The sequence below is a fragment of the Orbicella faveolata genome, unplaced genomic scaffold (genome assembly GCF_042242905.1).
Source record: "Orbicella faveolata isolate gen_17 unplaced genomic scaffold, um_ofav_v1 contig_35, whole genome shotgun sequence".
Classification (NCBI taxonomy): domain Eukaryota; kingdom Metazoa; phylum Cnidaria; class Anthozoa; order Scleractinia; family Merulinidae; genus Orbicella; species Orbicella faveolata.
The window spans coordinates 30,317,979-30,345,757 of record NW_028301564.1 but is presented as its reverse complement, the minus strand read 5'-3'; the positions used below and the strand labels follow the sequence as shown (position 1 = coordinate 30,345,757).

Sequence of the window (27,779 nt, the reverse complement as noted above, 5' to 3'; positions counted from 1 at the left end):
ACTCGGAACTTACTTTGCATGTGAATTTTAACTTTTCGGGAGAAAGGGTCATTTGGCTACACGCTACACGCGCAGACACGCGCACGTCTTGGGTAATCGTTCTATGGATCAGCGGTTTTACTTTTAATGGTACAGTCGCGCAAATCGTCGAGTAACGAGCAACAATTCGAGCAACATGGGTTTTTATATGTTCGGTCAAGTTATCGCAAAATTTACTGCTGAGAGTCACGAGACAAAATCGAAGAAAAGAATGTAAACAAAGAAGAGATATGGAGGAATCATGTCAGGACTGAAGTATTGTTGTTGTCGTTGTTGTCGAGCATTGTGGTACAAAAGTTTAGTTTATAGTTTAAAGTTTGCGGCCGTTCGCGCGCTTCGCTTATAAAACGCTTCGATAAAGAAAGAAAGAAAGTAATCAAGTCCATTGACGGATTTCAGGAGGTATCACCATGAGCGATTTAGAACTATCAGAAATCCAGGCTGCAAGAAACCGCCGACGCAGAAGACGGTACCGGATAAACCTGTCTCGCCATGTCTACAACGAGCAAGAGTTCACGGAGTCGTTTATCAAGCGAGATGAATACGTGTCCAGTTCTGAGTTTGAACCTTCGTCGCTCGCTAAGACATTCAAGCGGCATTTCTTCCCAACTAGATGCACATGTAAAGATGTATTGCAATCTTGGTTCCCCATTGTGGAATGGCTACCTGCTTACGATGTCCGGCGTGACTTGGCACACGATGTTGCCGGAGGGTTAACAGTGGCCATCATGCATATTCCTCAAGGTAAGAAAGAGATCGACAGTCATTATTTTAATATTAACTCAAATTTATTAAGGGTTAACTGGCAAAAAAATAATAATAAATAAATAAAACAAAAAAACAAAAAAACAAAGGGTTAACTGGCCTGTGTAATATTTTGGTGACAATGTCTCAAAATGTACAGTGCAATGAGATGACGAAAGTTCTGTCCGTTTTTACCCCCAGGGGAGACTCCCATATAAAATGGACGGGGGGTGCCCGTCTCTTTCAGGGGTTAAAAAACGGTTGTGGTACCTCTTAGGCCCAAAAGATGCACAGTGGGAGCTCTTAGGGTATTGAGCCAAAAACATTATGACAAGAGATTGTGTTGTTTTAGAATTGGCACCTCGTAGTGGTGAAAAAATTTTTATCAAACACAAAGTACAAAAAGTGCCTCTTAGGATTTCTTTCAAAATTTCCAACAAGCAACGAAGGGGGCGGGTTGGGGGGGGGGGGGGGGTTTACTCAATACTACAGTAATTTATATTTAAGCTCACTCATTTTTGAGAAAATCCATACTGGAATTGTGGACACTTTCCAGATGTTCTCCTCATTTTCAGTTTGGAATGGCATTTTGGAAATTTCTTTACCATTTGCTCATTTCTCCAGTTTCCAGTCTCTTATCAATGCTAAAAACTGGATTATAAACAGCAAAAGCCAGCTTTTTTGATCATGCTGATTTTGGGAAAACCCTAACTATCATTTAGTGGTTGTAATCCAATACAGCTCCTTCTGACAACTGGTAAGCTCTTAAGGTCAAGACACACCAGGCAACAAGTCACTGTGTCCCAACTGGAGGATAAGCTTCCGCGACCATCAGCTTGGTGTGACATGGATAATTTTTGTGAAAATATTTTGTCTGTGAGATAGAATTTTTTCCCCACAACAAGTTGCACAAATTCAAACTGATTTAAATTTGTGAGTATGATTGCAGCAAGAAAGTGAATAGCATGGACTTGTTTTGGAAGCAAATTATAGACACAGAGTGGTTTGTTGCAGATACCTGTAACAGCAGCTTGTCACCTAGGGTGTCCCAACTTTGAACGGTTACCCTAACAGTTTGTTGGTACCCGTGATGTAGGCGGAGAATCTGAGCACTGAGATACGTTGTGCAAAATCCTGGCACAACAAGCCCAAATAGCACTGCAACTATGATTGTTCAATGTGTGGTTCCAAAAGATTCCTATATCCACCCCAAGGAGGGTTATTTGAGAAATTTAAAGAGGGACGGGTGGATCTCAAAAACCAAAATTTTATAAACGACAACTAGAAATTCCAGAGTGATGAGGTATGGGAGGGTTGAAACCAAAAAACTCCTCTGTGGAAGCTAGGGGTATGGATATTTTTTGCAACAATCCGCTAGACTCCTTGGTGCCAACCAACTTAATATACTAATATTGTCCTATCAGAAGGTTTGTACTGCCCTGATTTCCTATGATAGTCAAGTTATTGATCTGATATCATCAGAGTTTTGGCCAAAATTAGGTACAGCAAATACCTAATATGAACCATTGTTTTATTAAACCCAGCTGATGTTTTTTTTTTTACAGGTCTGGCATATGCAATGCTGGCATCATTGCCTGCTGTTACAGGACTGTATACTGCTTTTGTGCCAATCCTTGTGTACATGGCAATGGGAACATCCAGACACTTATCACTAGGTAAATTATTAAACAAGATTATCCTATAACATTGCTAAAAAAAAATTCCCAGAGGTCTGGTTGTTTGGATAGGCAGGGTTGTTGCAAAAGGTAGAAGTAGCTGGAGTACATGGCCGTTTTGCCATCTTTTTCTAAAGAATCAAATGAGTAGTGCAGTGGAGTAGCCAGCTAATATCCTAAACTACATGTGTAGAGAGTGAATTTTTCTGCCAGCTGGCTTACTTTTGACAACCCTGGATTAACAACATAATTATAATTATATCCAAAGAAAGATAAATTCTTGTCGGGCAAGTTAGTGTTCATGCCCTCTTGCTCAAGGTGCAAGGTGTGGGCAAGTTGTCTGTTCACTAAATTATGATTTTTAGGCAACAGTAAATTAAGGCAAAGAAACTTAGCAAATATTCATTATTGTGCAAAAAGTACATACATATCCATACGTTCTGAGGTTGCTGCCTCTTCATCAGTGGATAAAAAGCAACTGATGAAGAGGCAGCAGCCTCGAAACGTTAGATGTGTACGTACTTTTCGCGCAATAATGCCATTACTTTTTATCCTCTGATGAAGATGCAGCAGCCTCGAAACATATGGATGTGTACATACTTTTCGCACAATAATGAATATTTACTAAGTTTCTTTATCTAACAAACTTTGTGCAACACAGTTTTCTTCTTGAGTAAACTGAGGCAACTGCCAAGGACAAGCTACTGTAAATCTGTTCATTGTGTCCATGCAAAGGCAAGCTGGAATTCAAGTGTTTTTTTTAAGCCCTGCTATTTAATAAAACCCAGCTGTTTTGTCAGTCTATCAACATCTTTATCAGTCTAGATTTTGTAGACTGCATGCTCTTGCTTTTATGGTCTCCATACAATTGCTCGTGAAATTTCCCTCATACTTGAACTCATTGTTAGAGACAATGGTATTCGTGAAATGTGAGTGTATAGCAAATGCATGTTATTGAGTCTAACAGATTTAGCACTTTCTGTTATGTTGCATGACCTTATAATTAATTAAGGCTTGACATGTACGTACTTCTAGTATCTATACTTAAACATTTTCATAATTTACTAATATTAACTATTTAACAGACTGCACTTCTATTTATTGTTTTTAGGACTATATTATCTTATTAGATGAACATATTTTCTCATAATAATTTATCTATTTATTAATTAATTATTATTAATTAATTAAAAAGTTGATGGATTTGCTTGGAAATTGGTCATGCAAGGTTGTCTGAAATGTGTTTTGAAAATTATCTTTTATTTATAGTTTTATTCATTAGCTAGTTCTAACAGAAAACTCTTTTCATAGGAACCTTTGCAGTAGTTTGCCTTATGGTTGGCCATGTTGTAGAGAGAGAAGTAGAAACATCTATCTCCCCAACTTCTTCTGCACTGAGTCCCACTGATCAACCTCCTGGAAGTTCAGCGGGTGAGGCCCTGCGGATGTCAATATATAAACAGGAGTCAAATGGCAGTTTTCCAAGCGGGCAGGAGTTGTTGGATGAAAAGAAATTAGAAGTGGCCGTGGCACTTTCAATGCTTGTTGGTCTTTTTCAGGTTGGGTCACTTATATGTGCACAATCTCTTTCCATAGATAACAGCCTTGTGCTCTGTTTTAAGATATTAAGCAGGGCTGTCAGCTTTTATTTATGTGCTATAGAAATGTAATAATTATCAAATTAGAAATGTAATTATTTTATACCAGCTCCAGCTTGTCCATGAGTATGGTATCACCCTGCATGTAATTGGACATACAATTATTCATTTACTTACTAAAGAAAAGAAGGAAGACCTCTCCATATCCGCGATGACCATGAGCCACAGATGTATTTTCCTTGTCTCAACTATTTTTAACTTTAATGAATATAGAGCAGTTTTCAATTGAGTGTTGTTATAAAACCAAAACCAAAATTATCACTTTAGCCAATCAAAAATGACACAATTACAATACAGTGAACCAATCAAAACTTGAAGTACATGTATGTAACTGCTTGTGGCTGACCCAAAGCATGGGAAAATGTGCATGAGGGACTCATTTGTTTTTGTTTTACTTCTGATTGGATGAGAAAGTGGTGCAAGTTTTTTGAGCCAATCATGTGGCATAGTGATGCAAAACCAATTAATGTTCGGCACTCAAATGAAAACCACTCTTACTAACAGGGCAAAGAGAGCAATTAATTAGAATTATCATAATTGTAATGAATTTTTATTAACCCTGGTTTACCCATTTAATTTGAAACTGTATTATCAACATTTTCATGTAGTTTCTCACAATATAATAATTAATTGTACATTGTTTTGATTGTACACTGTTTTGCTTGTGAAGGATTCATCATTATAATATTACAAATTGTTTTCCTGCAGTTTCTGATGGGCCTTCTGAAGCTTGGTTTTGTGGCTGTGTACTTATCAGATCCAATCATCAGCGGTTTTACAACTGGTGCTGCAATTTTAGTCTTCACCAGCCAAGTCAAACACATCCTTGGTTTGAATGTTCCACGATATGCAGGAGCTTTTGCTGTAGTCAAGGTTTGTCATTGACTTTCTTCATGGATTCAATCTTTGTTTAATTTGCAGTACAGTTCTGACTACTGGTAATAAATTGGTAGCAATATTACTGTGAATCACATGATGTTTTTTGGAAGAATAATCTTTGAACACTTAGAAATGTTCATTTTGTATTTTTTTGTAAATGTGATGTCTTTTAAAATGTTTCTCTTTTTGCAGACTTACTTATATATTTTCAAGAATATAACTGTATCTGTCCCTGGAGCAATCATCACTGGAGCTGTCTGTATCCTTCTTCTGATTGCACTCAAATTTGTTAGTGAGAAGCTGAAGCACAGAATGAAATTTCCTTTACCCGCAGAGTTAATAGTTGTAAGTGAAGATCTTTTAATTCATGAAAGTTGTTATTTTCTTTCTGGTTTTAAAAATAATTACAACCCTTGTGCTATCAAGACCATTTATAGTATGTAATGTTAATTCTGGCAAAATGTTTGTGTGTTAATTTCAGGTTGTTCTAGGAACAGTGGTGTCATATTTTGTTGGCTTAAATGAAAAATTCCAAGTGGCAGTTCTAGGTGACATTCCTAAAGGGTAAGAATAAAGACTTAGTTGGGTTCGTCTACACTTAGTGAATTCTTATTTATTTTGCAAAAATATTTTACATCAGCTCCATTTTACAAGTGTGGGCTGTGATTTTTAAGTCCTAGCAAATTTTATCAACTGAAGCCTTTCTGAACTTCATAAGTACCATCAGATCAGGACTTATTTTCAACAAATGGCAAAACTGACAGATAATTATGTTACAGATCAATTTTAAGGAAAATGGCAATAAGTTGCTTTTATACACACAGAAGGTGGTCATGTTCTTATGTGATTGCCATTTGCCATGCTTGTAAATAGCCAACTGGTCTGCCTCCCACCAGTTGGGATTTTTAAGCCTATTATGTTTATTTGAAATGTTTTTTTTCTTTCAGTTTAAGTAGCATGTCGGAAAACTAGCTAGTTGTAGCTAAGTGCATCAACCACTGTAAACGTTCAACAGTAAACATTTTTTTAACATTTAACATTTTGTTGTTAGGAAGTAATTTAAATTTTTAAATTGTTAAATGCTGACACCTTTACAAGGTGGAGAAGAGATTTGTCATGGTTTTTTGTTTTGGTAGAGCTGAGCAAATTTTGTCCACCTAGTGCAGTTGAGGCCTAAGCATAAATTACAGCATGCTGTTACCATAAAGAAGTTTTAATATCTTCTAGAAACCTAATAAACAATGATAAAGATTATAACCAGTGAATTTCAGGTATGAAGGAACACATTTTTATATCACAGTGCATTATTTTAGCTTTCCCGGTATTGTCTCAAAAACAAGTTTGAGCAACTTTCAGTTGCTGAGTTTTGACTGTTGAATTAAACTAGATACATTATTTTTTTTGTCACTTTTTCCAATGTAGGTTGCGAGTACCATCTGCTCCATCTTTTTTGCTGATGGGAAGCATGGTTCCAGATGCACTGGTGATTGCTGTTGTCATATTTGCAACTAATGTCTCTTTGGCCAAAACATTTGCAACAAGGAACAATTATGTCATTGATTCAAATCAGGTGTGAATAGAGAAAGTTTCATCAGTATATGTATGTGTATGACTTGCTAAATTTTAGGGCATCTGACAGGATGCGGTGGAGTAGATCCGCATAATTTGCTAACATCCGCATCCTCCGCATAATCAGAGCTTTTCCGTATAGAACAGAAAAAGTGTTTCATGTTAGCGATGAAGCAGCTGCTTACCATCCCCACAAGTAAAAATTCTGAAAAGATTACTTATTTCGAAGTAGTTTTTCTCCTTAAACAGCAACAAAAACATGCCATTTCATTCATGACAAAGTTTTAACCTCCAGGCGATCCAATCTACTTTAGGCGAAGAGCCTGGAAACTAGTTTTTCGTTGTCCAATGTAATACCTGGTTACTAAGTTACAGATGTTCCAAGAACACATCATCAAATGCTTCACGTAAAATTCTACAGAAAACCTGCGTCAAATGAAGAAATACTGTACCTGCCAACAAATACTAGAAACAGATCATGGATATGTCAAAGTTGGCAGACATGATGTGTAATAAGTTTATTCTATTAAAGTTTAAAAACTGTGGGTAAGACTTTGAAGTGCTTTTCATTTCACTGTTGTTTGGTTCATTACAAATGCTCTATTAGTAAGGAATTTTGTTAACTGTTGAAATTTCCGCATAATCCTGAGTGTGTTTTCCACACAATTGATGCATTTTTCCGCATTTCCACCCCAAAATTTCCGCCATCAGGTCCCCTACTCTTTTTTATTATTATTATTATTATTATTATTATTATTATTATTATTATTATTATTATTAAAACAATCTCCTGGATAAGAGCAAGGACATCCTTCGCTTTACTAAGATCCGCACTAATCTGCCTAAGAGGTTCAAGAGCTAGAAGGAAAGCCTTTTGTGACTTTAAGAACATTGATATTGACGTTGAAACCCAGGAGGGAGCCATTATGTAAACACTGTTGAAATAGGTTTTAATAGTTTATTTCTTTTATTTACTTTTACCTTGTAATATACCGATATTGACATTGAAACCCAGGAGGGAGCCATTATGTAAACACTGATGAAATAGGTTTTAATAGTTTATTTCTTTTACTTACTTTTACCTTGTATATACCAATTTGTATGGAATATGTTAATTAATGTTATGATGATGATAGTAGTATTAGTATTAGTTGTAGTAACCATGATATCATGATTAGATACGGAAACATGTTTTACAGGTTTAACAGACATCAAATTATGTAAATATTATAGCATTTTGTAAAGCTTAGCTCTAGTTTTTGTCACAATACACACTCATTATTAAAAAGAAAAAAAATTTAAAAAAAATTATTATTATTATTATTATTATTATTATTATTATTATTATTATTATTATTATTATTATTATTATTATTAAATGTCCCTAGGAGCTTATTGCCTGTGGATCAGCAAACATCTTTGGGTCATTCTTTTCTTGTTTTCCTGTGAGTGGCTCACTCTCTAGATCTGTAATTCAGGAAAGTATTGCAAGAACACAGGTAAGCAGCTCCACATTTTTAAGCTCCTAAGCAGTTAGTGGCCAACATCCAATTTTAATGCTAAGTAAACAGGTGATGAGAATAAGAAGAAAGAATCATCGACATGTCTTTGCACAGAGGTCAGATTCTCAAACTGATATGGTTACACTCAGTCTGTCTAAAACTATGGTACAGAGTATAATAATATGAAGCGCATGATGGTCTGACTAATTATGGGTGTGCTTTATTTTTAAATGTACAACACTATGGAGCAGAAGCTTTAAAAAAAAACACAGCCATACTTTTACAAAGTTTCATGTTCACCACTTATACAAATATAGATCTTCAGAATAATGCTAACAGGTTTTAAAGTTATTTGCAGCCCAACTCTCTTGTTGCCTAAATTTGAGGTTCCACATATTGGGAACCAACTCCCCATATCTTGCATGACCATGTGGAAGGGAACCAATGTAGCCAAACTAATAACTGTTGGTTGCAGAGACTTGAACTGCATGAAAGAGCCTTACTGTGAAGGTGACTCAGTGAAAATGGTTGAAACATTAAACTACAGTCTTGGTAACTCATAAACCTAAGTTCTCAAAAGTTCTGAAGGAGAATAACAGTATTTTGAGCTTGATGAGGGGAATTTATTTTTAAACTTGTGTTTCTTTACTAGGATAAATATTTGTTATCATACTTAGCATTTTCATAATGCATTTTTTCTATATTCTCTTGATTGGCAGCTCTGTAGCATACCTGTTGTTTTAATTATTATCCTGGTGCTGTTGTTTATTGCTCCACTTTTCTTCCATCTGCCCAAGGTTAGTGTACTCTCATGGTGTGCTCTTAAGTTAGAGAGAGGTTGAGCTCAGCAAGCAAAATGGTCGTTCAAAAACCATGGGTCTTGCAAAATCTATGTTGCATTTCATGACTTCTGTAGTCTCTTGTTTTTTTTAATCAGTTATGTGTATCTCATGGTCTCAATTTTTTTGGGAAGCTGTCTTAGAATGTTGATTCTTTGCAAGAGAAAGGCTCAAAGTCCTACTAGTTTGTTTGTTTTTATTAACAACGTCTGAATGCCTTAGAGTGACTATTCTTACTAGCTATAATACAGACAAGTATTGTAAGTTTGTTTTGCTACTTTTGTCAGGCAATACTAGCTGCCGTGGTTGTAGTTGCCCTTAAAGGTTTGTTCCTTCAGTTTAGCAGACTGGTACAACTCTGGAGGATTTGTAAACCTGATGCTGTGAGTGAAGTTCCCTACTTAGCTTAACTCAGTTTTCATTATAGCTTTTTACACAGTTGTTTGCATCTAGATGTTAGGCGCCACAAGTTACATTAAAATGTTGTATTTTGGCATTACTTGTGGTAACTGGTCAGCAAACATTCAATGATTTGAGAGCAAAATTTTCTGCTGCTATTGTAGTAACAATTTCTTGCCTTTGCTGTTGAAATATGGAAAATCCAAGCTTACTAGTCACTGATCACATCACCAGTTTGATGATATATCTACACTATATGGGGTTTCATTAACTTTTTCAGCAGGAAGTCAGCTGGTTTTCACAGTTAGGCAAGTCTTTGAACTGAATTTCTTTGCATGAAAAATTGTTCCCTAGATGGTAAAACCAGGCAGGGAAAATCGTCCTCACAGTCGGTCAGTTAACCTGGTGCCTACAGGGTGTAGCCCACAACATTATTTAAGTCCTGCATTAGACTACATTGTTTCATGCCAAGCTAATGGTGCTGTCAATATTGATACAAATTAAATTTACTATAATTATCTTTTGAAGGTTGTTTGGTTTGCGACTTGGTTGGGAGTGGTATTGCTTGGTATTGACATCGGTCTGGGAGTTGGTGTGGTGATGGCCCTCGTGGTTGTGATTTGGAAGTCATCAAGGTCAGAATAAAATTGTCCTTAATCAGTAGTAAAGCTCCATTGGGTCTGTCATTGGACCTTACCCATTTGAAAGACCTTTGTGTGTGTGTGGGGGGTGGGTGCTTGAAAAATGAAAGATTGAATGGTTATTTTGGACAGGGATAAATTTCTTTACTCAGATTTAGATAACAGGTGAGTCTGTGATTCAACATTGATCCAAGTAAGCTCTGAGTTCAATCATGTTGGAAAGTGTTTTAATTAATAATTTTCATTTCATGTTTATATCGAAAGATTAAAATTTTAAACATTTCAGACCACCAGCAGAACTTCTTGGTCAAATTCCCAATACAGGGATTTATAGAGACCTTCAAAGGATACCCTCAGTAAGTGACTGTGACTCAAGATGCTCTTGTTTTAGTTCAAGGCAGGCACTCAGATATACAGTACTAGAACTCATAATATTATGGGGGCAGAGTGTGGACGATTTTCCGTTGGAATAGTGTTGAATTTTCAGTTTAGTTTTTGTTTTTGGGTAAGATGGAGAGGTGTGATAAGGATAATTTTTGTTTCTGGTGGAGTTCTGGCAGCCCGAAGGGCCACCAAGCAGGGTACCATAACAGTTTCTACATAAGAACAGAACCACATGCATGCATAGAAATAGAAACCATGCATGCAGCTCTTTTTTCATGGTCAACATGGCCAGCAGCTCATATCGCGAGTGCGTGCGCTCTACGATGGCAATGTCGCGCAACATGGCAGCCATACTCCTGCTATTACCAAGTCATGCAGCATTGGTTTACAGTGTACATCTTTGATATTGGATGTCCATGTTATGGTCAATTGACACCTGTCAAAATAATGTATCCGTTGACCATATCACGGGCCCAGGTTTAGAGCTTATCAAGGTTACATGGATTTTTTAAAAATCACCGCTGACCAATTTATTGTGAACAGGAGTTCTGCTTCTAGGCTGGGCTAAATCTATATACTAGGGTATGATGAGTCAAATTCTACATTGACATATTTTTTGATGTTAAATGTGGTCCTTTTCTTCAGGGGGGGATAAGTAATTTGCAAAAATATAGTACATGTATGTTTATGTGAATTTGTTAAAACATGGTTCAATGACCTTAGTAGCAATCTCTTGGCATGTAGCCATCTCTAGCCATATATTAATTTACATGCTAAATATTTACATGCATGTACACGTTTCTTTCAGGCAAAACCAATTCCTGGAGTGAAGATTTTTCGATTTCAGTCTGCCATGTTTTATGCCAACGCAGAATACTTCCGCCGCACTTTGATAGAAATGACTGGGGTTGATCCACAAAATCCAAACAAGCACAGCAGTAGCATTGGTGATTCAGTTTATTACCACAGCAGTGGTAACATGGAGGATACTGGGAGCACTACAATAAAAATTCAAAAAAGTGCCTATGTCCAGGTCAACAGATCTATGGAGAATGGGGTAACTATTGAGGGGCATTTTGTTAGGAGAATTTGCATGTACAGTAGACAACATAGAATAATAAATTGTAATTGGACAATTTTTGTTTTTCAAGTCATTCAGGATAATAGGTACACATGTATAGTTACATTAATTGAAAGTGTATTTTTTTTCTCCATGAACATGTCCTTCAGGATGTAGAGGTTTCCTTAAGTGATCTTGGAAACTCTGATGGTGCATCTGGGGAGCAGGATTCTGTGCCTGTTCATGCCATCATTGTTGATGCCAGTACATTTAACTTTATTGATACTCAAGGTGTGAACACCTTATTGCAGGTGAGCCATGAAAACTAGCAAAAAATTTTGTTTTCTCTGAGCACTAGATGTTCAACAGGCTTTTTAAAATATTTTGTTCAAATCTTTTGTTGCATTATTTGGAATTCATTTTCCTGTCACTGGGCATGACACCAACAGAAAGCCAAGTCTCAGGAATTGTTATTCAACTTTTAAAAGATTTTTAAAGTAATCAATTAACAGTATTTTGATTTCTTGTATAATAGTACTTTGGTCTCATTGTTTGCTCGTTCTATATGTATGCAAATAATTCTTAATCCTACTATTTTGAATTCTGGCATTTATATAATATTGATCTGTTTTTTTTTTTTTCTGTAGCTTGGTTTAGAATATGAAAAAATTGGAGTAAAATTCTACTTGGCACACTGCCGATGTAAGTGAAAATATTTTCCTCTTGAATATGTGCACTAAAAAATTAGTAATGTGGGTGGCATTTGTGTTGTGTGTTGTTTCTTTTATTTTGCCACCATGGTAGATTCAAGTCCTGTTTTGACCACTAGCTGGTGTTTTTCTTGGTAGTCCCGAGTTCAGCTACTTGGCCATGCTTTTCGTATAGCCAACAGGCCCCAGTTGTTTGAAGGCTGCTATCCACCAGATAAATCACTATACAGTAGATGTGTTAACAAAACAAACTACACTATCCACTGGTTTGTGATTTATCCAGTGGATAGCATTATCCACCTCTCAAGCAACCCGGGCCTGGTCTGCCTCGTGCTAGGTAGGACTTTTAACTGTGTTATGTTCATTTACATTGTTTGTTTCATAGTTTGATTCCATAAGGCCCTGAAAAGCCTTATTGGGAGAGTGGCCAATTAAGATATATATTTGTTTATTTATTTAAATTCAGTCTAATGATCCTAATTCCTGTTTAACTCCTGCATAGACTACATACGAGAAATGCTGGAGAAAGCCGGCTTTACAGCAAGAATAGGAACTGAGCATCTATTTGTGTCTGTACATGATGCAGTGACACATGCTGTTGGAATTCACTCTGATGTAAGTTTATTAATGTCTACCAGCATGGCCAGCAGCCATGCAAATTTATTGGAACAAAAGAAAGTGTTTACATAGGAAAAACTAACTCCCACAGGATTAGTTTGGGACACCAACATGGCTGCTGTTTCAATGTTTTGGAACACCAATATGGCTGCCATAACATAATGTGAAAACACTCTTATACATTTTCAAAAGTTGATGATCGTTGCCATTTCCATTCAAGTCTATTTTGATTGTACAAAAACCTTAGTTTTTGAGGGGTGGGGGGAGTGGTGGCAGCAGGGATCTGTGCTAATTAGGGATATCATTCACTAGTTTCAAAGGTTTGCTTTTCTGAAACTTCTTGAGCCATACTTTTGATTTAATTATGTATGGAACATGTTCCACCTGACATGGTCCCTTCAAAATTTACTTGAGCTTTTCACTTGATGCTTGCAATCATGTAAAAAATAATGTTTGGCAGCAGGTATAATACTGAATTTTATTTTGCTAGAAAGGAAAAGGACTGCCAGGTGCTTCCATAATTATTTTGTCATGTTATACATCAATGATGACAGTTTATTCTTTTTGCATGTCTTTTCCTAGAATGCATCTCATTCTTCTCCTATGATGAGTGATACTGAATCAGCAGCTAACATGACATTAGAGGCTGGAACCTCTAACGCACAGGTTTGTAAAACTGGTTCTAATTACCATGGAACAAAGCTCATGTTAACTAGTAACAGTACATCATGTAACCACATTATAGATGGGAAAGATTGTTACCGATCATATTAGCTATTGAGTTGTCCAATCTCCTTTATAACTTGTGATATTGCAAGTGATCAAGTGTCTTGTTGATCTCAGTGGATTTTGCCATCATTATGTTTTCATTGAGCTTCATCTGAAGTTACACTCTTTGTTATTACTGGTTAAAATAAAGATACTATGAGAGACCAACATACTGTAATCTGTTTACTGCTTGCTTTTAATTCATTTGTTTTTGTTTTCTTTAGATGGAGGACTAGAACCCACATAAAGAATATTTGAGACGAGATACAGAATAAATGTTCTGCATCTAAATATGAACACCTGTGTATAAGACAATGTCCAGCTTTGTATTTGTGATGGAATTGCAATATAGCACAATAATTCAAAAGCTCTACTGGTTGTTAGTATTAGTATTGGTTATTAGTATTAGTTAGTATTATTATATGGCTGTGTCTCACAAGGACTGGGAACTACCAAATTCACGAATTTGATTGGCTGAAATCGATATTGACCGCGGTCTAGATTTTCCCATCTAGACCGGCATGTAGACTGGTTTCATTTTGCATTGACAAAGTAGCAAACTAAAATACAAAAATATTCACCATTTTCTTTTATTTTCTTCTCAATCATTTATGGAAGTGCCGAAAAGCCTGATGACAAAAAAAAAAAGTAAAGAGGACGAGCAAATTTTGGCAGGTTTAAGTTAAGCTCATCGCCGTTCACAAGCAAAATGTCAGCAAACCAGTTGCACTAAAAGAATTAAAGTTTTCTTCTTTGCCATATAATAAACATCTTATTAACCGAGCTAAGTCGGTCTGTATGGGAGAATCTTGACCTCGGTCGTGTGTACAGACCTCACTGCATTCGGTCTGTACTCACGACCTCGGTCAAGATTCTCCCGTACAGACCTCCTGCTGGGTTAATAAGAGCTAAGTATTACAGTGTGAGTACTTTGTTCACAATGGGACTGACAGGACCTGGGGTCATCTAGAAATGGCTGCAATTTTTAAATCAACAGAGAAATAACTGGGATAGAGGAGAGGAAAAGCAAGTGTAAAGGAGGCATGGGCTTAAGACTTTATTTTTAGGACACTTTGAACAATTTATTATGCTAACTCATAGTACAGCATTTTGGATAGCAACTGGCCTGGTAGTTATGAAAAAGAGGGGAAAAATCTTCTAAGATTGAAGTTACAGAACTACCAATCTTAAATTCATTTTTCTGGTATTCATGAGCTATTTTAAATGGTACAATAACATTATTTCATGGGCCAACAGGACTGGTTAAATAGTGTTTTAATAATTGATCTGCCAACACAGTGATGCTTAGTTTTAATAAAGTAGTCACTCATACCAAAATAATTATTGTACAGTAGTTCTGGAATTTCATTTCTGATTGGTAAACTAAAATGATATTTATATAAGCCATATTTTTACTTTAATACAAAAAGAATGCTTTTGAAAGTAACTATGTATTTTTATAATTTCCCAAGTGAAGATAATTATTGTTTGTATAATATTATTAGTGTCTGATTATGATATCATGAGAACAACCTTAGTGATTAAAATAATGGATTTACCAAACAACAGTTTATTGTCAAATGTGCAGATCCTGTTGGGAATGAAAACTATTGTAACATAATTTCTGTGAAGCTACATTTCAGACGTATATGTTAAGTGTATTACTTAATGTGTTGAATTATGCACACATTAGGATTGCTTCTTACTTAGGATCTAATGGAGGACGGATATAGATTATTGAAGTCATTAACATTTTTTTGTTTCTTTATTATATAAAACAAGTAGATTCCAAGTTGTTGTAATAGCCTGTGTGCCACTTTTTTGTTCTTACCACATTTTAACATCATCTGTGATCAGTTAGTGAACAGACGCGCAGCAATATGGAATCTATTTGTTAAATGCTATTGTGTCGTATTAATAACATTTCCTCAACATGGGAACTATTCTCAACAGAATGCGAACGCCTTAAACTGATCTTTTCTAACCTCAAGTACTCAGATTCTCTTGTGAACTCCACCATCACCCGTTTCGTTAATTCAGTGATGTCACCAGACACAAGATCGACGCCTCCAACAGAGAATATCTACCGCATTGTCCTGCCTTTTAAAGACCAGAAATCAGCGGACATAGTAAAGAAACATCTCTCGGACTTGAGTAATAAACTTGATCACAAACTACAGCCGGTGTTCAGAAGCCGTAAAATTGGCGATGATCTCAAAGTACAAGAGCCAAAACCACCTTTGATCAATCAACAGTGCGTTGTTTATAACTATATATGTGATCTGTGTGATGCAGAATACGTCGGTTACACTAGCCGTCATCTTTACAAGCGCATTGAGGAACACCAATTTACCGCCATTGGAAAACACCTTCAAAATGAACACCGAGTTGATACAGTTGGTGACCTGACTAACAACTTTAAGATCCTAAAGAAATGTCAGGGAAAGTTCGATTGCTTGATCCACGAAATGTTGTGGATTCGCAAGAAGAAACCGAGCCTTAACACACAGTCAGACTCCATTCGCGCAAAAGTATTTGGTTAGGCTTTGAACAGACACTGAACTCATTACCAGTGTTTGACACCTCATTGGAATGAACATGAACATTGAACAGCTATCTCAATCTTAATTTATTCAATTTCGCACCTCTACCATTGGTATAAATTAGTTTACTTTTCGCACAAATATTTTTTTAACTTGAAAATGGTGCCAGGATGACACCGAAACGTCGTTGCTCAGTTTTTTCGCTAATCTTTATTGTTAACTGTAATCACAATAACAAAAATAAAATATTGCAAAATATTGTGATTTGTGAGTGTCTTGCAGATTTGTCCCCACTGACAAATCACTATATTTTGCGCAACCTCACCCAGCATGAGGGTCAAATTAACCCAGGGTCAAACCAAATCCGATTCCCGATTCCTATTCCCACACCTGTGTTCACTTAAGCTGATTTGTGAGACTAAAGACTCTAAAACAAGCATTTTAATGATTGTCACTAGACAACTTGGGCTGACTGTACAGAACCATATGAGGGTTGAGGAGCATATACTCCCCCTGATCTTCCTTGTGGTGTTGTGGTGTAAGGGGGAGGTTGTCCACTTGCTGCCAATGTATTATCAATCTTTGGTGGACAATTGGTCGTCTGCTGAGGCAGGGGGGGGTGGTATGGGTAGGCTTGTTGGTAGGAGTATTGTACTACATATCTGGTATAAATGGTTGCCGTTACTCTCTGGGATGGGTTGGTCTGTGCTACGTGCCTTGTGGTCGTGACAGTGGCTGGGGCAGTTCCTGACTTGAAGTCATTCTCCAGTGAGTTTGCTCATCTCCACCAATAATTACCCTACTGCAAGTACACGTGGCGATCAGGCAGATAAAAAATAATGAGCCAATTATTGAACTAACAATAATGCTTGCAAGTTCGGCAGAACCAAGTGGTTCAGGATCTCTCAAGGTTTCTGGGAAACCACTCGATTTAGAAACAAGACTCGATGGGATACCACTACGATCAAGACTCTTGTTAAAACTGAGACTCATTTCAGTGAGCGAGAACCACGTCTCCTTTCTCAGAAAACAAGACACGTTTAGTAAATTCAATTGACAATTGAAAACACGGACTCGGACTCTGAAAGTACACATGCTGCACTGCAAATGAGCTATTTGCACACGTCAGACTTTCCTTCAAAAACTATTGCAAACTTGCCAAACAAGCAGAAACAAAAAGAAACTACATGTAACAAAGACAGGTTTTGAATATGATAAAGCATTGTTTGAGAAACTCACAAATTAACTCGATACAAGAGTCGAGTTTCCATACATATTTTTACAATAACTGTCTAATTTCTTGTGCACTGACTGGCTCATTTTTATCATCAGTAAGAGTACAGACAGATAAAATCTTAATTTATGCAAGCTCTCAAGTTCAACTTTCAACTGTCAAACTGTCAACTTTTTAACCAATGAGATTTTATGGACTTTTTTAAGTGGCCAATCAAAAAGCGAGAAACACTGTTGACAACGTTCACATTTTGAATAAAATTCACTTATCTTTGTTTACAGCAAGTTTATGGCATCTTTTCCCTCATTTTTAATATAAGGAACTTAATCAATGGCGGATCTAGGGGAGGGGCCCAGGGGGCCTGGTCCCCCCCCCCCCCTTATTTTGGGTGAAAAAAAGAAGAAATGACTGAAGGAAGAAAAGCCGGCAGGGCAAGTAAAACAGCCCCCCCCCCCCCCCCCTCCCCTTAGCTTCAAGTCTGGATCCGTCACTGTTAATTGTCATTCAATAAAATGATAATATCAATTGCCAGAGCACAGTTGTTCGAGGGCTGGATAACACTATCCATGGGATAATTTGCTATCCAGTGGATTTAGCATTAAAACAAACCACAGCATCTGCTGGATTGTGATTTAACGAGTGGACAGAGTTACTGCCTTTCGAACAACCTGCCCTAAGTGTGGGTATTTATTCTGCATTCCAAAGTTTGGAAGCCAGGCTTTGAGGAACTTCAAAGTGCACTCAAGAACCTGATAAAAGTTGCTCTCAGCTTGGTCTCAAACACCTATTATGCTTTTGTTGAGCTCTTGAGTCTCTCAAAATTCCCACTTGCACTACAACTTGACATAGTTAATAGAGGGGAATGGTTATGAAGCCAGGCAAACATCAAAGGAACAAACAAAGATGCCAAGATTTATGCTGAAAGGTCCATGACCATGCACAATCTTTTGTTTTGCATTCATACACTACATGAGTTACATAACCAAAATGTTTCTATTGGTTAGTTCTGTGGTCAGTAGTATACAACTGTTGTGTTTTGTGCATGGTCAGTGAAGGCCAAACAAGAGAACAAAAACATACAACAAAGAACTTTGTCGAGTTTCTTAACCATTCCCCTCTATTAACTATGTACTTGATCAAGATGCATGGCAAGCATGTCAATCAGTACAGTTGTAATAAATCACTAAGATACTATTGTGATTCAATTAAATAAATGCATTCCAATTGCTGTCATGCAATGACTGTTCAGTAATTGATCACTGATGGCATGAAAATGTGGTAAGAACAAAAAAGTGGTACACAAGTTGTCAGGTGAGTGTGTCACTGATGTTCTTGCCACATTTGATGTATTCTGTGATCTATTACTGAACAGATGTACAGGAACAATTGGTTTATTTACTTGCTTTATATAAAAAAGAAATAAAAAATGGTTAAATGACATCATCTGTATGTCTGTCCTCATATAGATCATAAGTAAACCAATCAAAATGTGAGAACAATTCAAGATATTTGACCACATTATATAAAAGATACCAATTAGTTGCGAGGTATTGTAAAATTTAGCTATCTGCTCAACTGATCACGATCTTGGCCTGAGGTTCTCCTAGACAGCAGCTGCTAATGGTATGGTGCCATAAGAGGTTTTAGGAGCATATACTCCCCCTGATACTCTCTGTGGTTCTGTGGGGTAAGGGGGAGGTTGTTCGCACCCTGCCATTGTTCCAGAGTTATATGGTGGAAGATTGGCTGTCTGATGCTGTTCTGACTGTGGTAAGGGGTAATATGGATGCCCTTGTTGGTAGCTATAGGATGATGGAGCCTGTCCCTGGTAAGGTGGGTTCACCTGGGTTGCATATCTTGTGGTGGTGGCAGTTGTTGCTGTTACACTCTGTCCTAATATAACTCTGCCCTGAATTGTTCTCCCCCGACGCCGGGCGTAGAAAATACACATGGACATCATGCAGATGAAAGCAAGGGAACCAATTACTGAGCTTGCAATTACGACTGCGGCAATATCAACACAACTGTATATACGTTCTGGCAAGTCCCGTGACAACAGGTTCCCCAACTTCCGCAATCGGAATCAAACGAACAGTATTGACCGACACAACTTGAACTGGAGACACATGACTGCCCACAACAACTCTCTCCGCTAGAACAGTCAGAATCAGACGAACAGTATTGACCGACACAACTTGAACCGGAGACACATGACAGCAAACAACAACTCTCTCCGATAGAGCAATCAGAATCAGACGAACAGTATTGACCGACACAACTTGATCCGTAAACACATTCGCTGTCGCAGCAGACTTGGTTCGTTTCGCAGTCACCTTTGTAAGTACAACCATCGCTCAGAGCAGCTAACGAGAAACCAATTAGAACAACCACTGCCGCGTATTTGAAGGAAACTGCGAAAGACATTGCTGCCATATTTCACACTCCTTCTGGACGTCTTTTCTAATTTCCTCCGATTTTATCATGTGACGTTGGTAATCGTCACTCTGTCGTCATGACAACATTGCCCAGCCTCGTTCCCAGGGTCCTCTGTCTACTTTCCTCGATGTCGTTGTTTCCCAGTTCTTCATCAAATTTTTCACTACAATATAAACGAATGACAGTCAAACTTTCGATTGGATGAATATTCAATCGAATTCAGAGTTAGTCTCTTGGCCAAACTCTGGACGTATCAAACTCTGAACGAATGTATCAATGCCGCCGTTGTGATTTTGCCGATCGAAAAATATAAGCTTAAGGTAATTCCTCTGAAATAAAAGTGACAATAGAGTTTTGTTCAAACTTTGTCCACTGAATATTTGTCATATTATAACCTCAATTTTGAAATAAAAAAGGGGGTGCCCATGCTCATTAAGGAGCAGTGAGGCATTGAAAATGCCCCATTTTGGCATTATTTTATGCTTATTATAAGAACGCATTCCCAGTAATTGTAAAATCTTTGTCAAGCCAAACTCGATAAGAACACGCATTAAACTACAATCAATGCATTGTGTCGAACACAAATAAACATTTTAAGTTTGATTCAGGCAGAAAGCTAAATCCTTGATTAAGAATTTGAACCAAATTTCTTGACGTGGTTACCGACTGCAAAATAGAAAAGACCACAGTGTCTGCTATTTTTCTTATTTATTCAGTTTTCAGCGATAGAAATTAGATCGGTCTTTTCTCACGCAAAGCTTATGATTAGTTGATTACAATGACTGGAAAAAAAAATTGGGGTGCCCGTGCTCGTTTGTGAGCTAGAGCCATTTTTCAACTGACAGAGCTCAAAATCAAGGCAAATCCGTCATGTTTTCAATATGCGCGTGCACGAGCGCGCGTTAATGACGCCATAAATTATGCGCAGTAAGGATGCGTGATGCAAATGTGAGGAATGACCTTAAGCTAAATCAAGCTTTAATATTCCGCTGTGACTACCTGTCCGGCAGCCGGACAGGTTTCTTAAAATACTCGGTGTCCGGCAGTGAGACTAAAACAGTAAGTAAAACAACGTAAAATGAACGTTGTGACAGGCGCCCAGGCGACCCCGAGAGGAATCGAACCCGGGTCGCCGGCCTTGCAAGCGATATTGATGGGCTTTGCAGGCGAACATACGACGTATTTAACTCTAAAGGCTGGTTTTCATTAGCGACGGAGTAGTAGTCGGAATCGTAGTCGGAGTCATAAGAGAGCTTACGACCTAGAGGGTCCCCAATAGGTTTGGCGGAATGCGGGATTTGGCTTTTTTGCGCCGTGATATTTGGGATTTGAGCTGAAAACAGGGGCGGGAAGCCGGAATTACAATTACGAGCGGGAGCGGGATTTCGTGTTTTTGTGGGGTTGGGATGCGGGATTCGCAAGGGGAACAGAGCGGGATAGGGGATTTCAAGTCTTACGTGACTTCATATATAAATTGTTATTGACCAGCGCAAAAACCACAAGCTGGCAGAAACGAACCGTATAGCTGTGTCAGGTTTCAAGTGATGAATAGCAACCGCTCTCTACCCTGTCAGGTTCTGTTAAACGTATCGTCCATTTCCGACATTTTCGATGCTTGCGTCTGTAACCTTGACCTCCCGATCCTTTCTAGTTTTTCTAGTCTTTCGACCTTTTCCAAAGCGCTTGGCTTGCTTTGGCCAGGATGGCCAGACCGGATGGCGGTGATAGTGATTTACCGTACGAAGTGTGCGACATTACGAATTGCATCACCATATATTAGACCATAATACGAAAAGGATGTGCGAGCAGGAATGCCTTCATTTGGAAAGAAAAGTTCTGAGCCCAGATTTCAAGTAAAGTGAAGACGCTGAAAGCTTTGAAAGAAACTGTCAAGTGTTTTTACGGGCCATCTCTTGAATATGGGAATGACCAATCTTTTTCTCTCAGTGATACGTGGACAAAAGGAAACAAAACAATAAACCGTTTACAGAAACAAACGTTAGAATTCTTTTGTGATCTTTTATGCAATATCTTGTTTTAAAAAGTTTGTGTCAATAATTAAATTAATCATTAATTTTAAAATAATAATTAACGCAGAAACGTCCTTGAAAAGTAGGCGGGATCGGGATTTCCAGGCAAAAATGGGTGGGATGTTGGAATTAACGGGAAAATGGGAGGGAAAGCGTGATCTGAGAACCCTATTGTGGACCCTCGACCTAGTGAAAATCGAAAATCAGAGTCGTAAGCGGAGTCATAAGCTCGACGGAATCGGAGTCGGCAGAATCAGAACGTTTCCATTTCTTCCGATTCCGTTTACGACTCCGTCGCTTATGATCCAGTGAAAACTAGATTGTTGGAGTCGGAAGCAGAAGCAGAAGAACCAACCAATCACAAGGCCCGGAATCGAACACTGTGGTTGGTTTATTCTTCTGGTTCTGCTTGCGACTCCGACAATGCAGTTTTCACTAGAACGTAAGCGACGGAGTCATAAGCGGATGCAATGTTCTGCTTCTGGCTCCGTCGGTTTGATTTTCACTAGATCGTACCGCTCTACAACAACTTACGTTAAGTTGTTTTTTCTGTTAATAGTGTGCGATAGTAAAAAACTGAACTGAACTGAAACTGACCTCTACGCTTCTGACTACGACTCCAACTACGACTCCGTCGCTAGTGAAAACCAGCCTTAACGGAACGAGTAAATACCTTCCTTGCGATTTTGCCGAATGAAAAATAAAATTAAATTCACCGCGCGGTCCATTTATTGTGGTGGTCGTCATTTCCAAGTTCTTTGCAAATTTTTTCATGGCCACAAATCCCAAAGACCGTCCAACTATCGACGGGGAAAATTCAGCTAAATGCAAAGCTAACCTTTTAGCCAAACGTTGAACGCATTGAACTCCTATATGGAATGTGTCAATGCCTTCGCAGTGATTTTTGCCGATCCACAACGGAAGGGTTACAAATTCCACTTCCTACTGGGCTCAATAGGCAAGCTCAGTGCTGAGACAAATTTTAACTTTCCAGCCCCTCCCTTCAGTCACATCTCTGGAATCTGCTAAAATCTAGCAGACAAGTGACCAGCCGTAACCAGGGTACTTTCTCGAGGTAGAGGGAGGAGTAAGTAAGGAAGTAAGTAACCTTTATTTAAACACGATACGTAACTAAGCTTGCAGCTTGTGGGGTCGTGTGTAAATAAGCAATAAAGAATAATTACAAAATAAGAATTACAAAATTTACAATGTAAGATGCAATCTAGTTTAAATAAAAATTTGCAGCTAATAATAATGTACCTAATTATTAACATTATGTGACTAATAAACGTATACCAATGGGCAGTCGAGTCATCTTCTGCAGTATATATTCGCAAAGCTAACGTCGCTGGCCTGACCAAAGTAAGACCCCGGGAACAAGGATGAACATTGCCACGATATCGCGTGACTTCTCCAAACTCTCTTTGTGACGCACGCGATGTCTCAGGTTCGCCGTACAAGAGAGTGTTTATGAGGCGTTATTGACCGAGCTAGCCTGTGAACATGCTCCCGATTGGGTTATGGGGCGAAAAATAAAGAAAAGTCTTTGTTTTGGAGACACCAAGCAAGTCACCAATATTTTGACAATGTTACCTTGTGTTTGTATTTGTTTAAATTGTTTGAATTTACACCTTGGTTTCAGTAATGAAAAGGTTAAATGAGTTCTCACCAGAAATCAGGGCCTTTTGGCGAGCTACACAACTAGGAAATTTTATTTTCTGACAACAAGAGAAAAAAGGGGGCTGTCCCCTCAGTTTCTCTTGCTGACAACTAATCATGTATGGCCATTTGCAGAGCTACACAACTCGGAAAATTTAATCAGTTCTGACCACATATAGTGGCCATGTGCCGAGCTACAAAACTCGGATAATGTCCATTTGCCGTTGCCGAGTCACAAAATATTCATTCCGGATGACGCAAGCTCAGTTACCTGTGAGCAGGTCGAAATCGCAGCGGGAAACTTTGTATGCGTACATGCACGCATGACGTATTTTGCCTTGCTGATCGCGTATCGGTGTTCACGGTCGTCCCACCCATTGCCAAAATTGCCGTCAGTGAAGAAGCAAAAACATGACAATTTTTTTTCGTTCAGTGTATAATAAAACAATTATTAATTCGGTTTTCACGGTGATATCCAGAATAATCAAGGTCTCGGTAAGGGTTATGAGCCGCTTCGGCTGATAACCCCTACCTCGACCTTGATTATTCTGCATATCACAAAAACCTCATCCAACAATTGTTTAATGTATGACGGAAATCAAGGGGAAATCGATTTTGGTTCTAGTTAACATGTCAGGTTCAAACTAACGAGGGTTGGAGTTATAGGGACTCGACTGTTTTTTATTTGCCAGTATGTTTCAGTGCTTAAAATATTTCTTATGGAAATAAGTTCATCAGACTTTCTGTAAGGAATGTTTATTCTTTTAATTTACTCAAATTAGAATCCTCATCCATGGCTGATCCTTCAGGGTAAAGTCATTAACACCATTAATAGTACAATATGTTTTCAGTCTCCCTAAAACTATTCACCCGTCTGTGGAAAAGCCAGAAAAAGGCTGTCTATGCCTAAGTGAAATGTTCATGCTGCCCACCTTTGTTTGCATGTTTCATGCAATCAGATTAGCTAGTCACAGAGAACGCTGTGAGTGTTGTAGCCTGTACATGTGGGTGTTAAAGTATACAAATGTAGATGCCTGAACACAGGTTTTGTGACTGAACACAGTTTTTGATACCAACTGTGTTTCATTCACCTTTTTCTCTAAAACCTTGATCCTTTGGTCGCAAAAAATGGCAGCAAGCAAGCTAACAACACACACGTCAGCTTTTTGATAGTTAAGCTGACGTATGTGCCGTTGCCATGGCAACATGAATAAATATAAACAGGCCTTTAAAATAGTTTTTTTTAATTTGCAGAAAATGTAGTCATTAGATTTTCTTTATAATTTGCATGCAATAAGCTTTTATGATGCTCACAAGTTAACACTATTTTAATAATAATTTAAAAGAGAGATCTTTAGTTATCTCTTGTTGAAGGTTCACTGGAACATCTAGAATTTCGTTAGTCAAAGTTCAAATCTTTTGCAATACTCCAGTTATCGATTCCCTAAAGTAATTTCGTGAAATTCTAATGAGTGGTTCACGAGAAATAGGTGTATTTCCGAGAAACTATTCCGCATTCAATCGTTCGACTTACTACGCATGCGCAACATTTAACTGGACAAAGAAAAATCTGAGAATTGCTGAGTTCTTTGCATCATTATTTTTTCTAACATACTTTTGTAATGAAAGACTAACCATCAATACACTGTTTCAATTATAAGAAAAATAGCACAGATAGCACGGGCATTGAGCAAATAAAATGCTTGCTGTATCAACGGCATGTTTGGTTTTGGCAATCCTTGTGCGCGCGCTGAATTGCATTAGCAAGAGCGCGCGCGAAAACTGTGTTCGGCCATCTTAATTGACATAGTGCCACCCCACAGTCTACCCCATGTGCAACCAGGTACTTTATCTCTTCATAATTTTTATCTAATTTATTTTGCTTAAAGGTTGTCAGTAACATGAAACAAAAGTTTGAGTCCGGAACTAAAATTACTATCAAGTCTGGAATCAACTGAATCATGTTTAATGAACAATCAACTCATTGCCCCATGCTCTGGGACTGTGGCAGAGTGACAGGACAAATGCATGGGTAAAATGAGTAAAATAACCAACTGAAGAAAGGTTAAACAGTTTTCTTTGCTCTTTTCCTTTTCCTCATTCATGTTTTACATCAGTGTAGCAATGCTGCCTATTTCCTGCACATTTCTAAAGACGGACTTACCGTATGCTGATGCATCAATTTGCTGCGTGGGTCAAGCATTGTAATCTCCTAGCGTTCCTATGAATAAGTAAGATTTCAGAAGAAAGATTTGTGCTTTACTCGGTGTTTGTTGACTTTGAGAAATGATGAAACTCTAAACTACATCGTCATAACAGAGGATATAATGTAGTGGAACACCCAGGAATAAACCAGAACTCTTTAATAATGAAGCAACTTGAATTCAATTATGCTAGCTAGCAAAACAGCGCTGTTAAACTGAGTATGCATAAGTGCGCATAATTATGCAATGAGGGTAAATTTAATTTATCGCGTGAGGACTGTTAACTCAGCCTTATCAGAGAAACTACTTTACCTATTTCTGTCAATTTTATAAAATGATTGATGCTTTTAGCTGTGCATCATCAAGTTTATAATGATGTATTTGGGAAGTATGGAGGGCGCTCAAGAGCCTAGACTTGCTCTTGGCTGCGCCTCGAAGAACTCTTACGCTTCTCAGTTTACAAACCTGCGTGTATCATAATATAACTTGATGATGATGTATGGTAATCATGAATTAGTTGCTGTGATTTTGTTAGACAGCAGGTGCGGATGATATAGTGCCATACGAGCGTTTAGGAGCATTTACTCCCTCTGATCCTTCCTGTGATGTAGGGTAAGGGGGAGGTTGCTCACCCACTGCCATTGTTCCAGGGCTGTATGCAGGAGGATTTAACGTTTGCGGTTGTCCATACTGCGGTGGTGGGTAGTATGGGTAGACTTGCTGGTAGGATGGTGGCATCTGGCCCGTGTAGGGTGGGTTGCTCTGTGTTGCACATCTTGTGATAGTCGTGGTTGGTGTTACTCTCCGTTCTACGATTATCCTACCGCGATGAATTCTTCTCCGACGTCGGCGAGCGATGATAAAGCACATGGAAATCAGGAAAATAAGAAGAAGAGATCCAAGTATTGAACTCGTGATAACCACGGTTGAATCGTAGCAATCTTCATACGAGTGTTGGCATTTTCCGAAACAACAGGTTTCCCAACTTCCACAATCAGAGTCGATAGAACAAGAAAATCCAAGGCAGTCGGAGCCAGATTTGCACTGATTGTTGCAACAACTTTCATAGCCAGTACAATGGGAGTCTAATATACAATACCTGCTGATGCAATTTGAACCATAAACACATTCATTGTTACAGCAGACTTTGCTGAAACCGCAGCCTGTACAGCAACCATTGCTTGTAGCACCCAACAAGCAAGAAAGCAGGGCAAACAATGCCAAATGCGTTGCAGCCATTACTCTGAATACCTTATCGTGAAACGTTTCTCTTTCACTCTCTTTTTTTCCGCTTCGAATAAATCATCGAAAGAAAGATTACCTTGAATCACGAGATTGCCCTTCTGACGTCATGGAACACGCGATACGCGCCTCTGGAGGATGACCCCAGAGATATTCGTATTTTAGGTTCAAACGTATTTTATCTAAAATATCCATACTTAACGATCAACTCTCTTACGAATATGTGCACCATGACGTTTTCACCAATTTTTTGTCTTCTAAAATGCTTTGCACGTACGGTATACAGGTTACGAAATTAAGAAGTTTGAAAGAAATTGTCGCGTAATCGCTTGACTGAGGAGTCTTGACATATTTTGATTCCCGCCTTGAAATACGTCGAGAAATTAAGTTATCTCCATTAAGTTATCTCCATTTCGTCATTTCTACGTCACATCACAACTTCTACGCGTAAACTGTTAACTTCTTATACCACGAAAATTACTTCCCATCATGATTATTTTTGATACTTATTGCGAAAGCTAACTCTAGGCCACGCGTCGTGTCATAGCTCCAGTTTCGCCCCACTGAGCAAAGACCACATTTCACGCAGCGTTCTCGACACAGAGCCTGAAGACTGTGATATATATGTGATATATGTGATACAAGCCCTTCTCTAGTTTAACATGAAATGAGTTAGATAAAGAGAAAACGAGGCAAGATCATGGTCTCTTGGTTAGAATTATTATGATTTTTAAAGCTTAGAGTCAAAAACAGTAGATGGACACAAACCCATTTCAATCAAAACAACTGTATCTCATTTCGAGACGTTTATTTACTTTATTCCGCTTACAACTCCCCCTCCGGACATAAGCCCCTCTGTTTACAAGGCTTTAATAATAATGATATAAGCATTCACATTTTTATAGGGCGCACGCCTCAGCTGAATGCGCCTAACAGCAAATAACT

General features: G+C 38.1%; 1 protein-coding gene and 1 pseudogene across 1 annotated transcript; one reads left to right on the top strand and one right to left on the bottom strand.

The window, feature by feature from the left end:
* The first annotated feature begins 101 nt into the window (after positions 1-101).
* Positions 102-15,052, top strand: LOC110050448 (prestin-like). The gene is made up of 18 exons (XM_020756369.2): positions 102-783; positions 2,349-2,459; positions 3,771-4,018; positions 4,826-4,990; positions 5,189-5,341; positions 5,478-5,560; positions 6,419-6,566; positions 7,954-8,064; positions 8,787-8,864; positions 9,194-9,289; positions 9,834-9,940; positions 10,233-10,302; positions 11,139-11,387; positions 11,561-11,701; positions 12,038-12,092; positions 12,603-12,715; positions 13,301-13,384; positions 13,711-15,052. Exons 1-18 carry the CDS (start codon positions 450-452, stop codon positions 13,720-13,722), a joined length of 2,358 nt encoding a protein of 785 aa, XP_020612028.2. The 5' UTR covers positions 102-449; the 3' UTR covers positions 13,723-15,052.
* On the bottom strand, positions 14,745-27,016 carry LOC110051338 (uncharacterized; annotated as a pseudogene).
* Between the last annotated feature and the right edge of the window lie 763 nt (positions 27,017-27,779).

Excerpts from the sequence above, each read along its gene's own strand:
- LOC110050448 (XM_020756369.2), top strand. The coding sequence starts at position 450 with ATGAGCGATTTAGAACTATCAGAAATCCAGGCTGCAAGAAACCGCCGA. Across the intron at positions 5,561-6,418 it reads CTAGGTGACATTCCTAAAGG|GTTGCGAGTACCATCTGCTC; the intron begins GTAAGAATAAAG and ends TTTCCAATGTAG. Across the intron at positions 11,702-12,037 it reads GTGTGAACACCTTATTGCAG|CTTGGTTTAGAATATGAAAA; the intron begins GTGAGCCATGAA and ends TTTTTTCTGTAG.